Source organism: Xiphias gladius, chromosome 11 (assembly GCF_016859285.1).
Source record: "Xiphias gladius isolate SHS-SW01 ecotype Sanya breed wild chromosome 11, ASM1685928v1, whole genome shotgun sequence".
Classification (NCBI taxonomy): Eukaryota; Metazoa; Chordata; class Actinopteri; order Istiophoriformes; family Xiphiidae; genus Xiphias; species Xiphias gladius.
The window spans coordinates 10,967,454-10,981,835 of NC_053410.1; the positions used below are offsets into that span (position 1 = coordinate 10,967,454).

The 14,382-nt window shown below is 39.2% G+C and overlaps 1 protein-coding gene across 1 annotated transcript; it reads left to right on the forward strand.

Moving 5' to 3' along the window:
- Positions 1–564: 564 nt before the first annotated feature.
- On the forward strand, positions 565–14,269 carry edrf1 (erythroid differentiation regulatory factor 1). Its single transcript, XM_040139681.1, has 25 exons — positions 565–585; positions 990–1,300; positions 2,391–2,599; positions 3,893–3,959; positions 4,057–4,182; positions 4,323–4,447; positions 4,586–4,733; positions 5,537–5,658; positions 6,009–6,120; positions 6,309–6,456; positions 6,548–6,659; positions 6,936–7,047; positions 7,396–7,686; positions 7,825–7,896; positions 8,008–8,155; positions 8,355–8,546; positions 9,844–10,044; positions 10,300–10,518; positions 10,755–10,981; positions 11,155–11,313; positions 11,532–11,681; positions 11,960–12,113; positions 12,811–12,926; positions 13,050–13,213; positions 13,315–14,269. The coding sequence occupies exons 2-25, from the start codon at positions 1,202–1,204 to the stop codon at positions 13,475–13,477; spliced, it is 3,636 nt and encodes a 1,211-aa protein (XP_039995615.1). The 5' UTR covers positions 565–585; positions 990–1,201; the 3' UTR covers positions 13,478–14,269.
- The last annotated feature ends 113 nt before the right edge of the window (positions 14,270–14,382 follow it).

Here is a 14,382-nt window from a genome sequence, read left to right on the forward strand (position 1 = left end):
GAGTATTAATTTCTTTTACTTACGTAAAAACAGCAACCACACTGTAGAAATACTTTGCATTCAGTTGTTTACTTACGTAAGTATCCGCACCAAAATGGACTTACAGTATCTCATCGGGCAGAATGAACAATTTCGGGATTATAGTTATTGATGCATTAATGTGTAACCATCCCTACTTTTGCAGCTGGAAGAGTTGCATCTGATTTTAACTATTTTGTGTTAATAATCTGAATCTACACACTAAATAGTAACTATTGCTGTCAAGTAAATTTAGTGGAGTGAAAAGTACAATATTTGCCCTCAAAGTTTAGTAAAGTAGAAGCATAAAGTAGTAGAAAATGGAAATACTCCAGTAAATTGGATGTAGCTTAAAACTGTACTTGATTGCTTTTCGCCAATGCATATTAAACTGATCAATTTAGATTTTAACTGACACAACAGTTACTCAGCTCATTGCATTATTCATCTGAGAATAGGCAGTGGTACAGTTTAGTCATCAACAACCTGTCAGTACATTTCAAAATAAAATACATCACAACAGAATGTGCTCAACTTTTCTAGAAAGAGGACCTGCCAGCTCTTAAAGTACTTCCGGTTCATACATTTTTTTTTCCTCATTAAGTCGCTGTGCCTAAATTTTTTCCGTGACATAAACTGATATTCTACGTTACAGACTGTTAAAAGCTATCGTTTTCAATTTTTCTAAAATGCGGACTGATTCCCGTGGTTGAAACAAGAAAGAAGATGAGCTTAGTTGTCGAAACAGGAAGTTGTTGTTTGCTTAAAGCTCGCACTAACGTGTGCTCGGACAATAACACATTGATAGAGAAAGACGCTGCAGGCTTATTTAACTAGTTAAATGAGGGCTAAACGTTAATGGGGTTAACAAAGCAACAACGGCCTCCCACGTGAATGTCGTTGAGCTTTAATTCAGTAACAGTGTTGTATAACTACACTTTCTTTTTTCTTTTTTTTTCTTTTTTTTACAGCTCAAAGAGTCAGCGTTGCTCTTTGGAGGAGCTAGCCTGTCAAGCTAGCCTCGCAACCTAGAGACAACAGTAACTTTATCGACATAATTGACGTATCTCGACCGCTGTCTAGCTAATGTACTCTTCGTCTTTGAGTTGTCCAAGCCATGGATAGGTTGTCTAGCTGTTGAGAAATCGCCAATGTTTGACGGAGTGACGGTCGTGTGTCCAGTATGAGCGCATCAGCTGGAGACAGAGAGCCTGGGATCCCCTTGGATAATGCAAACGAAGAAATCTGTGGCCCTACCTGCATAGGTGAAAACAACAAACATGTAAGTAACCGGACTGAGCAGAAGGTTATAAACACGGCTTATTTATTATCCTAAATGATAACCAAACTGTCATTGTAGACACCAGTTAGCTACAGCTGTTTATGGATTTATAGTCACTGCCAACTGTAGCCACATACAATACTCATGACAACTGTTTACCAGCCAAAGCCTCACGTAGAAGCAGGGCTGGATTGACCTCCCATGGGACCCCGGGGCGAAAGTTTTTCACTTGGCCCCTTTTAACCACCACTGCACATGCTAGTTATCCCCACGCAATCAGAAACCAAGCAGTGCTCTAGAGCTGATTTGCCCTTATGATTTATTGATTAATCTTTGGTCAATTTTGGTAACCATTTAATTCATTTTTTTTTTAAGTAGAAATTTCAAAATTTCTCAAATGCAGATAATTTCTGTGATAGGACACTCAACATCTTGAGGTTTTTGAATGTTAGTCAGACAATAATGCCTTCAGGGAATATTGATGGGCGTTTTCCACCATTTTCTGAATTTTAAACATTTTTAAAGATTTTTTTAGGCTAAACAATCAATCAATTCTTAAAGATAATAATTGTCATATGTATTGAAAATGAACATAATGGCTGTTTGCAGCCTTATAGCTGCGCTATGACTAAACGGTACTAAATAATCAGAGGTTTTCTGTGTGTTAATTACTTGACACAGAAAAAATTAAAGCAATTTGATAAAACACAACTTTACAACAAATTAGCACAAGGTAACTTAAAACTATATATTTTGTCACAGATTTCTTCTTCAAGACAACTGCCACAAGATGGAGTATGGCGGGCCCCTCAGAGTTGATATTTTACTTCAAGTGGTGCAAATTTCCAACAAATTTGCAATTATTCAAATGATGTAAACAGAAATTATATTGTATTTTGGGGGTTTTCAGGTCCCCGTGCAGTTGCCACTTTCCTCGGTTGGTAATTCAGCGTTGTGTAGAAGTATCAGACTTGGAAACCTTGAACGATGTCTTGCGTCTTTTGGAAATCCTTAAATACTACCCTCAGTCAGCGTTCTCCGGTCGTCCTTGTTAATTTATGATATGATGCTTTATTTTGTTGTTTTGTAGGACTTGGCAGTATGCTCAAGCAACACTGAAATTAAGAGCTCTGCCGTGGTCAAGTATTCTGCTGCCCCACCTCCGACCAGCTATGCCTTGCTGCAGGAGAAGACAGACCTGAAGCTGCCTCCAGCCAACTGGCTGAGAGAAAACCCCCAGCTGGGCGGTGCAGGAACCACTATATTAGGGTCCAGCAGCAAGAGCAAGCCTTTTTCCAGGTATAACATCATGAGAAATACTATTACTACAACTGATATTTGTTGCTCTAGTGTGAGTCTCTGTTAATCTCTGTAAAAAAGTTCTGTGTTTGATTTTGTTGACATATAATATGTATATTACCAAAAGATAAGGTAATGTACAAAATTGTGTTGTTTAGGCCTGAAATAATTAATCAACTCAACAGTTAGTCAGCTTTCGGAAAGTGAATCGGCCACTATTTTCATTATTGAATAATTGTTTCATCGTCATTTCTCAAACAAATGGCAAACAAAAATTCTCTGGTTCTGACTTCTTGAATGTTTGCCAAAGCCACTTTGTCATTATACTTTGGAAAATTATAATACGCATTTTCCACTAGTTTCTGACATCTTCTAGACACAACTATTAACCAAGACGATACTTGTCACATTAATCAGTGATGAAAATAATAGTTAGTTGTAGCCCTTTTTTTTTTTTTTTTAATGGCAGTTCTAATTGTCAGAAGGCTTAATAGTCTTCAGAACCTCACATTAGCTTCTGAGTTCTGCATTTACCAGGCATATTTACCAGACTTTTATATATAAAAGTCCTGCAATAAATATGATGGCTACAATGTTCAGTTTTTGTTGAAACTGTTTTAGAGAGGTGTATTGATTCCACTTTATGGTCATTTTGGTGGTGCTGTTGAAGTGCATTGCATTATACTGATAGATATTTATACTAAATATTCTAGTATTTAGGCCACCCCATTAATATCAATAAGGTTTCAACCAAATATTAAAAAACACCTCTTGTTAGGCTGATATTTCAAGATGTGATTTACTGTTGGATGATCACCTGTTGAGTACAAGGGAGGTTTTTATTAGAGGCTTAAAGTGTCATGCTCCATGCTCTGCTAAATTGTGGAAATCTGCTGGGCAGATGACCTCTGTTGTCGGTTGTAACGCACTCATGAAGACGGAATACTACTCACTGTTCCATCCATAATAGCCAGCATGTGTAATGGACTCAGTGCATTCTGCCTTTTTTCATTGATGTTACAAAAATATATAATTACATATAATTATATATATAATTATATATATATATATATATATGTATATATGATGCAGTGACACAACTAACGGGAAGTGCTGGATAACTTCTCGCTGCATAGCTGAAATGCTCATAATCGTCAATCAGCTGATATTGTAGTTTTCAGTGGGTAAACCATAGATACTGATACTACTGGTAAATTGTTAATCAGCCTGGCCCTAATCCATATCAACGTTTACAAACACTGTCGTGATTAAGTTCCTTTTCTTCTTCTGTAGTTTTGGGATGGCCTATGACTTCATTGATTGTGTCGGGGACGATGTCGACGTGGTGTCAGACTCAGAGGTTTGTGGAGCTGTTCGCAAAGCTAACATTTCTCTTTGTTTCTGAAACATGCACATACAGCTGATGTTAACATTGTTAACATTTCTGTCAACTTCAGAATATCAAGAAGCTTTTGAAAATTCCCTACAGCAAGTCCCACGTCAGTATGGCTGTTCACCGCGTCGGGAGGACCCTGCTTTTGGATGAGCTGGACATACAAGAGCTCTTCATGAGGTCCTCTCAGGTATAGCAGGGCTTTTACTTTTACAGATCAAAGATAGTCCCTATTCCCTTACAAGGATCGTTATACCATGGTTTTAAAATTTCCTCATGACCGTAAGTGGTTTAAGTAATTGTATTCTCCCTGCTATGTGTGTTTTGTAGACAGGAGATTGGACGTGGCTAAAAGATTTTTACCAGCGGCTAATAGATCAGAAATGGCAGAGGAAAAAGAAGAGTAAAGAGCACTGGTATCAGAAAGCAATCCTGTCAAAGTTCCTATACTATAGGTGAGTTAATTGGCGTTGCTTGAATCGTGGAAAAGAACAAGTAGGGTTTACCACGAGTTGGGTTACACTTCATGGTAAGGTCCATCTTTCTTAGCCTTTTATATAACCACTTTGGCTCTATCCCTGTGTTTCCTGAAGTATAAATGGTGATGGGGCTGCAGAGCCTGTATCAGAAAACCTGAATGAGGGGGAGGAGGAGAATGGGGCAGAGGAGTTCAGCTCTTCATGGCCCACCACCATCACCAACACACAGTCTGACACAGAAGAATCAGACGCTCCCAAGCAGGTACAAAAAGTCTCTAATTTCTAAAAAACACTAATAAAATGTCTGAAAAATCTCAGAAAGACATCAATAAAATATTTGAAAAATATATTAATAATATTAATAAAAGGTCTGAAAAACATTTATAAAGTCTCTGAAAAATATTATTAAAATGTCAGAAAAAACCCTGAAACATATAAATAAAATGATAAAATGGCCAGAAGAGTCTACAAAAAATTAAAAAATCTCCAAAAGAATTAGTAAAATGTCCAAAAAATATTATTAGTGCCCAATAATGTTAACAAAATGTACAGGGGGGAAAAAAACCTTGAAAAAAAAAACACATCTGAAAAATACAGTATATTGTTGGACAGTTATTTAGTACTCTCAAGTGAGGCAGCCAGATGTGTAATGAAATGAAGATGGGAGTTCATCTTCAGAAATTAGGTGAATTTCTTCTTTATGGGGAATTAATCCTTTGTGCCATCACAACTTTCTGCATTTAATGAGATTAAATGTTTTAGCAAATAAGTAACCGCTGTTTTTAGATACAAAGTATCTTTTGGTTGACTGCTAAGCTTATGCAAGTCAGGACTTTGGTTTGCACTGATAGTATTGCTAATATAAAATATGCAGGAAAGTGTGTCTCTGGACAGCAAGTTTGCTTTAGGCCAGTTGACATCTGTACCCAAAGAGCAAAACCTCCCTACCCTGTTCAACGAAGGGGAGAACAGTCAGCTAATAGAACCTTTTACCCTTCCTATTGGTATATGACCACAGTTGGTAGCTTATGTCTAATATATACTTTGATGTTACTTGTGTGACAGGGTTTAAGAAATGACTTTGTGCGAAACATCATGTGGACGTTCGAGGATATCCACATGTTGGTTGGGTCCAACATGCCCATTTTCGGAGGTGGTCGCTATCCTGCCGTCAGTCTGAGACTCAGGTTGGAATTTCAATCAATTTGCTTCCATCCAGGATCTGAAATTAATGCTCATTAAGAGAGAGAGAGATTTTTTAGTCCTGTAATTTCAATTGTATTGCATTTCATGATTCTCTTGCCTTGTGTTGGAATCATACACTACATGTCTGTGTCAACAAGATACTGCAGATCTCCACAGAGAGTGGCTAGAAAATCGGTAGGGTGACGTACAGTATGTCTATGCACAGTGATAGATGGTAGAAATTGCTGTCGGCAGGTAATTGTTTAATTTAGTTTAACTGACCTCAGGAGGTGAACTGGAAAGATAATTTTGGATGCTCTAACCTCATCCTCTCTCTCTCTCTGTTTTTCAGGGATAACAATAAACCAATCAACATTCTGACAGGTATCGACTACTGGCTCGACAATCTGATGTGCAATGTCCCGGAACTGGTCATGTGTTTCCACGTTAATGGCATTGTTCAGGTAAATTGCTGCTGGCTTTTGTCTAGTGTTTTTACTGTCCATGTTGATTTTTGCCATAGTTCATTTTCGAAGTATAAAGTGTAATTTTTAATGGCAATTGTTCTTATACCACTAATTTTCAGCCTTTATTTTGAAAATCAGGTAATATATTTCTTCATTGTTTTTGCCTTTGTGGTTTTTCCCTGTAGAAATACGAGATGATAAAGACAGAGGACATCCCTCATTTGGAGAACTCAACTTTCTCCACGAGGGTGGTGAAAGACATCGCCCAAAATATCCTTTCCTTCCTCAAGTCCAACTGCACCAAAGAGGGTCACACCTACTGGCTTTTCAAAGGTGGGAGACATGCGAACAGGAATTCTGTGTGCCTGGAATTCTAGGTGCCTGCCCGTCTTGATGTTTCTCTTTTTATTTGTTGAACCCACAGCTAGTGGGAGTGACATTGTGAAGCTTTATGATCTTACTACCCTGTGTGAGGAGGCTGAAGAAGAGAAATGTCAGAATCCCTTCACTCTTCCTGTGGCTGTGTTACTGTACAAGTACGTATCTGGGACAGACTCAGGACAGGAGGATCTTTGTGCTTCAGGATTCCTGCAGTTGTTGTCAAATTGGAGGAGTTGAACTCTAGGACTGAAAAGATACAGAAAATGTATTCCTCTCCAAAAAGAGCTTTTGAAATGTCATTGAAAGTTTATTTAATATTTTACCTATAGTATGCATTTTTATGAGCTAGCAATACAAATTACAACATAATTAGCGTTCAAAGTGTGCAAAACAGTAATTAATTCTTTTCCATTTTCTGTTTTGTGGCACAGAGTGGCCAGCAACTTGATGCTAAAGGCGAGGCAAAACAGAAAGCACTATGGCACAATCAGAACTCTGCTCCTAAACTGTGTCAAACTTTTGGATCAGGAGAGGCATCCCCAGGTGAGAGGAAATTCTAAGTTACAATTAGATAGAGATAGCAAGGACTTGGAGGAAGAGGAGATGATGTCTAACAAAAGTCCAGGACTTGATTTAAATCCAGACCATATATATCTAAAGACTGAGCTCCCAGGTAAAATGATAAATAAAAACAGAAAGAGAATCCTTCTTTAAATACCATATTAGTCATCATACGTCCTAATGAATTTAATCTTTTATTATAATATAGTATAGTAATATAATACAGTATAATAATAGTAGTATTTTTAATTTATATTTAGATAGCAGAGAAAGTAAAAAGTGAAATCATTCTACCAAATTGGAGGATGCACTTCTCTCCTGTCTGTTCAGATCATTGCCTCAGCCCACTACATGTTGTCAGAGCTGTTCCAGCTCGACGAGCCCCCTGAAGATGATGGAGGGGAGTCGCTCCGGGCAGGTGGCTCAGAGGACAGCTACAGTGACGAAGACAGGGTGGAAGATGAGGAGGACGACGACGAAGAGCTGACTGAGGACAGCGATGAGAACGGCTCCTACGGTAACTGCTCCAGCCCACAGGATGATAGTAAAGCTGTGGCTGTGATCCGCTCTGTAGGGGAGCTGTCGGTCCCGGAGAAATACAAATCCACTCACCAGATCAGAGTGAGTGCCTCTCTAAAAGGTTTTTCCTGCCTTCTCCTCTACACAGACCTAAGGGAAGAGAGTGGCATATACAGATAAATATGTTTTTAGATGTAAAACGACAAAAAAAGATAATCATCCCTCCTTCAATCTTTGCAGCCAAGTTGTGCTTTCCCTGTTTCTCAAGACAAGGAGGAGAGATGCCGACACGTCCTGAGCTGCGTACTAAAGGCGAGTTTCTGCATGATGTTTATGTTTAGTGTACATACAATGGTAATAATGTGATGTGCCCCATAGAATCTGTCATCTATCGGTTAATAATTGCTGTAATACACCACACAGGGCCTGAAGGCAGTGGATGGCAGCATTAAGAAGGAGAGTGATCTCCCAGCTGCAGACCCTAACACACCCATTCCTCTCAAATATGAGGACAGAAGTGCCGTTGGATCCTGCAGTGCTGAGAAAGGCATCTCTGTTCTTCTTGAAAGAGGTCTGTCTTCAGTCCTCATTTCAAAGGATAACTGATATAATACCGCATAATAAAACAGGAAATAAGTAACCATTACGGCATACACTGTGAGCCAGATCTTTTTTAGTTGCAAGAGTCTTTCTTATGAACGGGGACATTTTTCATCTTACAACCTTGTACGTGTCTTTCTCTTGGTCTTCCAACATGTGTGTGTCACTAGCTGGGCCCTTGCAGGCGGACCAGAAGCACCCGACACGCTCAGGGATGATTCCCGGCTCCTGGCAGCACCATATGAAACTGCAGCTGTATCTAAAAGCGTCTAAGGCCTACTACGTCCTGTCTGATGCAGCCACTAACTTGCTGAAGTACGGGCGAGCCTTGCGCTACATCAAGCTATCTCTGCAGTGCTACGGTGAGGCTATTTAGAAATGTTGAGAAACGTTGAGAAATTTAGTTATGGTCGTTACTTTTCAGTATTTTTCAAATTTTATTTTATTTTTTTGTTTGTTTGTATGACTGTTGCTGATATTTTTCTTTGTCCTTTTTTTAGTTCTTCATTTCTACCAGCCTAAATAGTGTTCTATTTATTAACAAATCAAATAAGAATTTAATAACAGAATGGAACAAGCTACTGTTTTTACAGCAGATCAGGTCCTTTCATGAGATTGTGTCTGAAACTGCTCCAAAACTTCCAAAATGTAATCATCCACCTTAGGCCACTTAAGTATTTATTTAATAATAAGGCATAATCTAAAAATCACAATCTATATTGCTACTAAGACTAAATTGCTGGTTGGAAGATTTTACCTTTAGTCTTAATACCAACTCCAAACAGTTACATCAATATATTGTGAAGCAATGTAATAACCTAACCAGGGTTTTCTGTACCATTACAAGACTTAGATGCAGCGCTTAAGCCAAACGATCGGAAAAAACTATGCTGCGAGTTCTCTGTGGTTCTGGAGAGAGAGGATACTATGTTGGCCCTAATATAATACAATATTTTTTTCTGAAACTTAGGTTTGAATAAGGCAAGACAAGTACATGTTGATTCATTACAACAGATATTCTTTTTCGATGGAAAGAGTACCAGTGTAAGGACGGTCTTTTACAGAGTGTTGCATTATGGGTTATTTGTAGCCTTATTATGTTGCTAGGCTTTCAGAGTCTTACAGAATTGATCAACCATAAAAGTGTTTCGTTAGTCAAGTTTATCCTGCAGGAGCTTCTGAAAGCTGGCGTAACATGTTCTGTTGCCACAGAGGAGATAAATTCATGACGACTGAAAACGACTTCTTAGCGCCTCCTGACGTCTTTACTGCAGAAATTAACAAGGGAGAAAATCTTTCAAATAGCCGAGAATTGCAGCTGTCACAGATGATGAGCTCAAAAAGACTTAAGTCTGAAAATGTTATCTGTCAGGGAACATTTTTATGGGAGAGGAATGAGAGTGAGAGAGGAATGGACTAGCTAGATTAACTCTGAAAGTGGACTAGTGGCCACTGGGGAAAGTGAGCTGTCTACAGACGTCCAACCGAACAGACATTTTGGTACGCAGCCAAACACTGCTACATTGTCAGATGGCTACAGGAGGACGAGATCCATCCACTAAAGTCTTGTTTCACCAATGTTATTTTGTTTGGCACATATTTATTTATAAACATTTATTTCCCTTTACCCTTCCCCTCCTCTTCTGCTGTTTCCTCCAGATGCCTATTGCTCAGTGAGCGGTACACTGCACCCACAGGTACTGCAGTTTCACAGTCAGTGCCTGTCTCTTTGTGGGGACATCCAGCTGATGTTGGCCCAGAATGCCAGCAACAGAGCAGCTTACCTCGAGGAATACAGCTACCAGACCAAAGAGGACCAGGAGATCCTGCACAGTCTGCACAGAGAGAGCAGCTGCCAGGGTCAGTCACTAAAGACAGACAATCATACAAATCCTAAGTCACACCATCGTCAGCTTTCTTGTCTGATGTCTGGCCAATAAGGGTGTTGGCAAAGACTTACTGGCCTAATCCGTAACTGATGTACAGTGTCTCCTCATCCATTTCAGTCCCACCGATATTTACTCAAAAATGTCCTGCTATTTCTTTTCTTTTCAAGTTTTTGTGTTCTATTATTGTTCATTCCATTTGTCAATCATTTTTCTGTCTACCCACCAGCCTTCAACATGGCAACAGACCTGGCCATGGACCCAGAGTACCAGCTGTTTGTTAGCAGTAAGTGCTACGAGGCAGCGTACGAACTGCTCGTCTCTGAGGCTTTGAAAGATCATGCCTCAGATCAGCTGGGTCAGGTGCTCAAACGGCTTGGAAACATCCGCAACGAGATGGGAGTGTACTATATGAACCAGGCTGCAGCCATGCAGACTGAGAAGGAAGGTATGCTGGATAACAGCGACAACTCTAAAAATTGTAGTTACCAATATCATTTTACAGAATACTGGGAACAGCTAGTTAGTGACATAAAACAATCATTGCACTTGGATCAGTAAAAAAATATGGACTAAAAACTCACTTCAAAAACTGATCACTCCACTGATTTTATATTTTTATTCTTTCTTGCGTCTCTGTTCATGTTTCTATGTCTAAATGGACTTCTCCTTCTCCCCCCCCAGTAAAGAAGTCGGTGTCCGTAGCAGAGCAGGAGATGTGGAAAAAAAGTTTTGCCTTCTTTGAGAAAGGCATGAAGGACTTTGAAGCCATCAGGGACAGCACCAACACAGCCTTGTTGCTGTGTAACACTGGCAGGTTAATGAGAATCTGTGCTCAGGCTCACTGTGCCATCTCTGCCACCCAGAGCAGAGGGGAGTTCTCACCTGAAGAGGCCCTCTACTACAACAAGGTGCCATGTCAAACCCCTCAAGTTCTGCATTGAGCATTCACACTCAAGCAATGGAAAATTATTTGTACTTTTGCAGTGTTGTTGATCTCTATCTTCTCTTCCATCTTATTACATCGTGACCCTTCCTTATCATGCTCTTAATTAACTCATTTATTCATCTAATTTCAACCCAGGCCATTGACTACTACTTGCGGGCTATGAAGTCACTGGCAAGCCGAGAGAACCACCCAGCAGTGTGGGACAGTGTAAACTGGGAGCTGTCCACTACCTATTTCACCCTGGCTACACTTCTGCAGGACTACGCCCCACTGTCCAGGAAGGCCCAGGAGCAGGTGCATTTGAACACTTGTGTTTCAGCAAATATTCTAAATGAAGTGAAACTTTGAACTCTTCAACACATTTTGATCATCTTGCATTGTTTCCACTGAGTGGCAAATTTCCGTGTGCTGTGGCAACTTTTTTATATCCTCAAAAAGTCCACGTTTCTCAAATGGAGAAGATCAGTGATGATCAAGCTGTAAATCATCCATCGTTGTGTATGTTTTTCCAGATTGAGCGGGAGGTGACTGAGGCGATGATGAAATCCCTTAAGTACTGTGACCTCCAGACTGAATCGGCTCGTCAGCCGCTCTACCAGTACAGAGCTGCCACCATCCACCACCGCCTGGCCTCTATGTACCACAGCTGCTTCCGCAACCAGGTGGAAAAACATGAAAGATTCTACAATAATATAAAATCTTTTTCTTTTTTTTAAATATTTAGTTGCTTTTGGTACTAATAATTCATGTGTCTTAGCTCATCCTTTAGACATAGACTTTTTTTGTTTATGCCAAAAGAAAAATTTGTTATTTTCTGTTAGGAAAAGGGCCTACAATTTAAAAATCTAGAATCACTGGCGATGGGTCATATGTATTTCGTACTTATTGCAGTATAATACAAACTGAAGGATGTCTGTGTTTCTGGCTCCAATTGTGACAGGTGGGGGATGAACACTTGAGGAAGCAGCATAGGAGCCTGGCAGAGCTTCACTACAGCAAGGCTGTTTGTTTATTCCTCAGCCTCAAAGATGCTCCCTGTGAGCTGCTCCGCACGCTGCTGGAGAGGGTGGCCTTTGCTGAGTTTACTATGGCAGGTGAGAAAGTAGTCATTTGTTTTTCCTTTTTTATTAACAAAAATGTAACATAAAAAAAAATCATTAGAAAACAAACCAACACCGACCAGACAAACACTAAAAACAGACTTATACTGCCTTACATCAACACAAACACACAACATAGAGTATATCATCCAGCCCAACAACCTAAATAATTAACAAGCTATTTAAGGATATAAAAATGGAAATGCTAGATTCAATTCCATAAATACAAATTAATGTTATTACAAGGGTAAGTGCAAAAAACAAATATATTAAATTCATGTGTCTACACATAATTCTCTTCCAGTTAAATAGACGTTTTAGAAACCTTCTACTTCAATAAACGTCTCCCACCTTTCCAAGTGTTTTTTAACATCATTATTTCTGTTTGCTTTATATCCTTCCACAATAAAGTCACTTTTGATAAATATACAAGGAATCCACCGCAGCGGCTTTAAAAATAATTTTTTTTTTCCCTAAAAAAATAAATTAATAATATGACTTTTGGTCTCTGAAACATCACCCAATACCACAGAGAAAAAATGTGGCTAAAAGCACAGCTTTGTTGCATTAAACATCTTTTGAACCTCCCTCAATTTTCGATTTTGTCATAAGAGGAGGATTGAATTGGACAACATGAAAGGCTTTCTGTTCACAGCCTCTTGCAGTAATGTTTCATATTGTGTCTGCACAGGTCAGAGCAGCAGCGCGGCTAAGCTGAAGAGCCTGACCGGAGCCCTAGAGATCATGACAGAAACTCGCTATGCCTTCCAGCTGATTCATAAAGAGCTGCAGGAGGAGCAGATAGAGGTAAGTTTCAGAGCAGCGGCAAGTAAATGCTTATTCATCTTCACAAAGCTTTGTTCAGTTGCCTTTTCTTGATTAACACACTTTTGCCTACAACATCTTTTCCTTTTGCTTATTTTGCTGTAGTTGAGTGCTCCCAACCCTGCTGGATCAGCAGATGTGACGAGCGGTCCCACCTCAGGACTGAACCTCCAGGAAGTGATGAAGTTAATTGGTGTTTTTGAACCAAGTTTCTCATTCCTGCTGCTGCAACTCATCAAACTGATGGCGACAATGAAACGGAAACCAAGGTGAAAAAGAATCTAAAACCTTTACTGAATATCTATCTGTGTTTGTATCTAATATCCTTTAGACATTCCCTATGCTCACTGCGGACAATTGTTTATTACAGCAATAAGGATGAAGAGCTGTTGAAAACGTATAAGAACGTGTACTCCAAGCTGCTGCGAGCTGAGAAAAATGCTCCTCTCCTCAGCCGCCTCGGGCTCTACATAGAGCTCCTGCAGCAGCTGACACCGCAAACGGGAAGTGACGATACAAGTACACATTCATGATAGCGACATAAACCACGATAAGGAAGACCCTCGAGATTTTGATTCTGTTCTCTGCACCTTGCCAGACATCCAAGCTGCATTTTGGGGAAGACTTGACAAAGGTCTTGTCAAAAATGCTGTGACAGAAAACAATGACTTATAGACATCGTTATCAACAGGCACATCCTCAGGCAACACTGTCCTACTCTGAATTACAGTTTCAAAGCTAATTTCACCTCCTGCGCCTTTACAACAAATTTCATCTTTTTCTAACATTTGCATCACAGGTTTCGAATTGTACATTTTTGTTGTAAATTCAAGATATTATTTAATTTTCTTATTACTCAAGCAGTTATGGGCCATACGTTAAGCTCCTCTTTGTAGGATTTGTTGTTGAGTGTACCAAACATTACCTGGATTTTATAATTTTTCTACAAACCAGAAACATATGCCATAAGAAAAATTTCAAAGATTGTATAATCACATATAACTTCTACACATGGGGGCTTAAAAAAAGTGATAAATCTTCAAATACAGGCTCAGAAAAATTATAATTAATTTTAATATAAGGGGTATTTTTGATATTCAGTAATAACAATAATGCTGTGAATGAAATGGATTAAGTGTGATTGAAGGCTGACAAGTTGAAATAAGCTCGAACGTGTTATTTGCTTTCCAAAACAACATTGTGCAATAGTTTGGCAACATTCAATGCAAACTCAGAGGTTAGTTTGTCCACATTGCTGTATGTATGTATGAGTGTATATCAACATGGTTTGCTGTGACATGAAAATAAAAGGTTTTTTAATTTTATGCACTGTATTTCTGTAGATGTTCTGTCACCTTCATGTTATTGTATGTTTCTCCTAAAGCATCAAAAAATGCTAATGTGCTCATGGGCTACTAGGACACATCAGATTAACCTT

Bases quoted from the DNA above. Each gene is read 5' to 3' on its own strand.
- edrf1 (XM_040139681.1), top strand. From the start codon at position 1,202: ATGAGCGCATCAGCTGGAGACAGAGAGCCTGGGATCCCCTTGGATAAT. The intron at 4,448-4,585 runs GTGAGTTAATTG...TGTTTCCTGAAG, and splicing joins TCAAAGTTCCTATACTATAG to TATAAATGGTGATGGGGCTG. The intron at 12,927-13,049 runs GTAAGTTTCAGA...ATTTTGCTGTAG, and splicing joins TGCAGGAGGAGCAGATAGAG to TTGAGTGCTCCCAACCCTGC.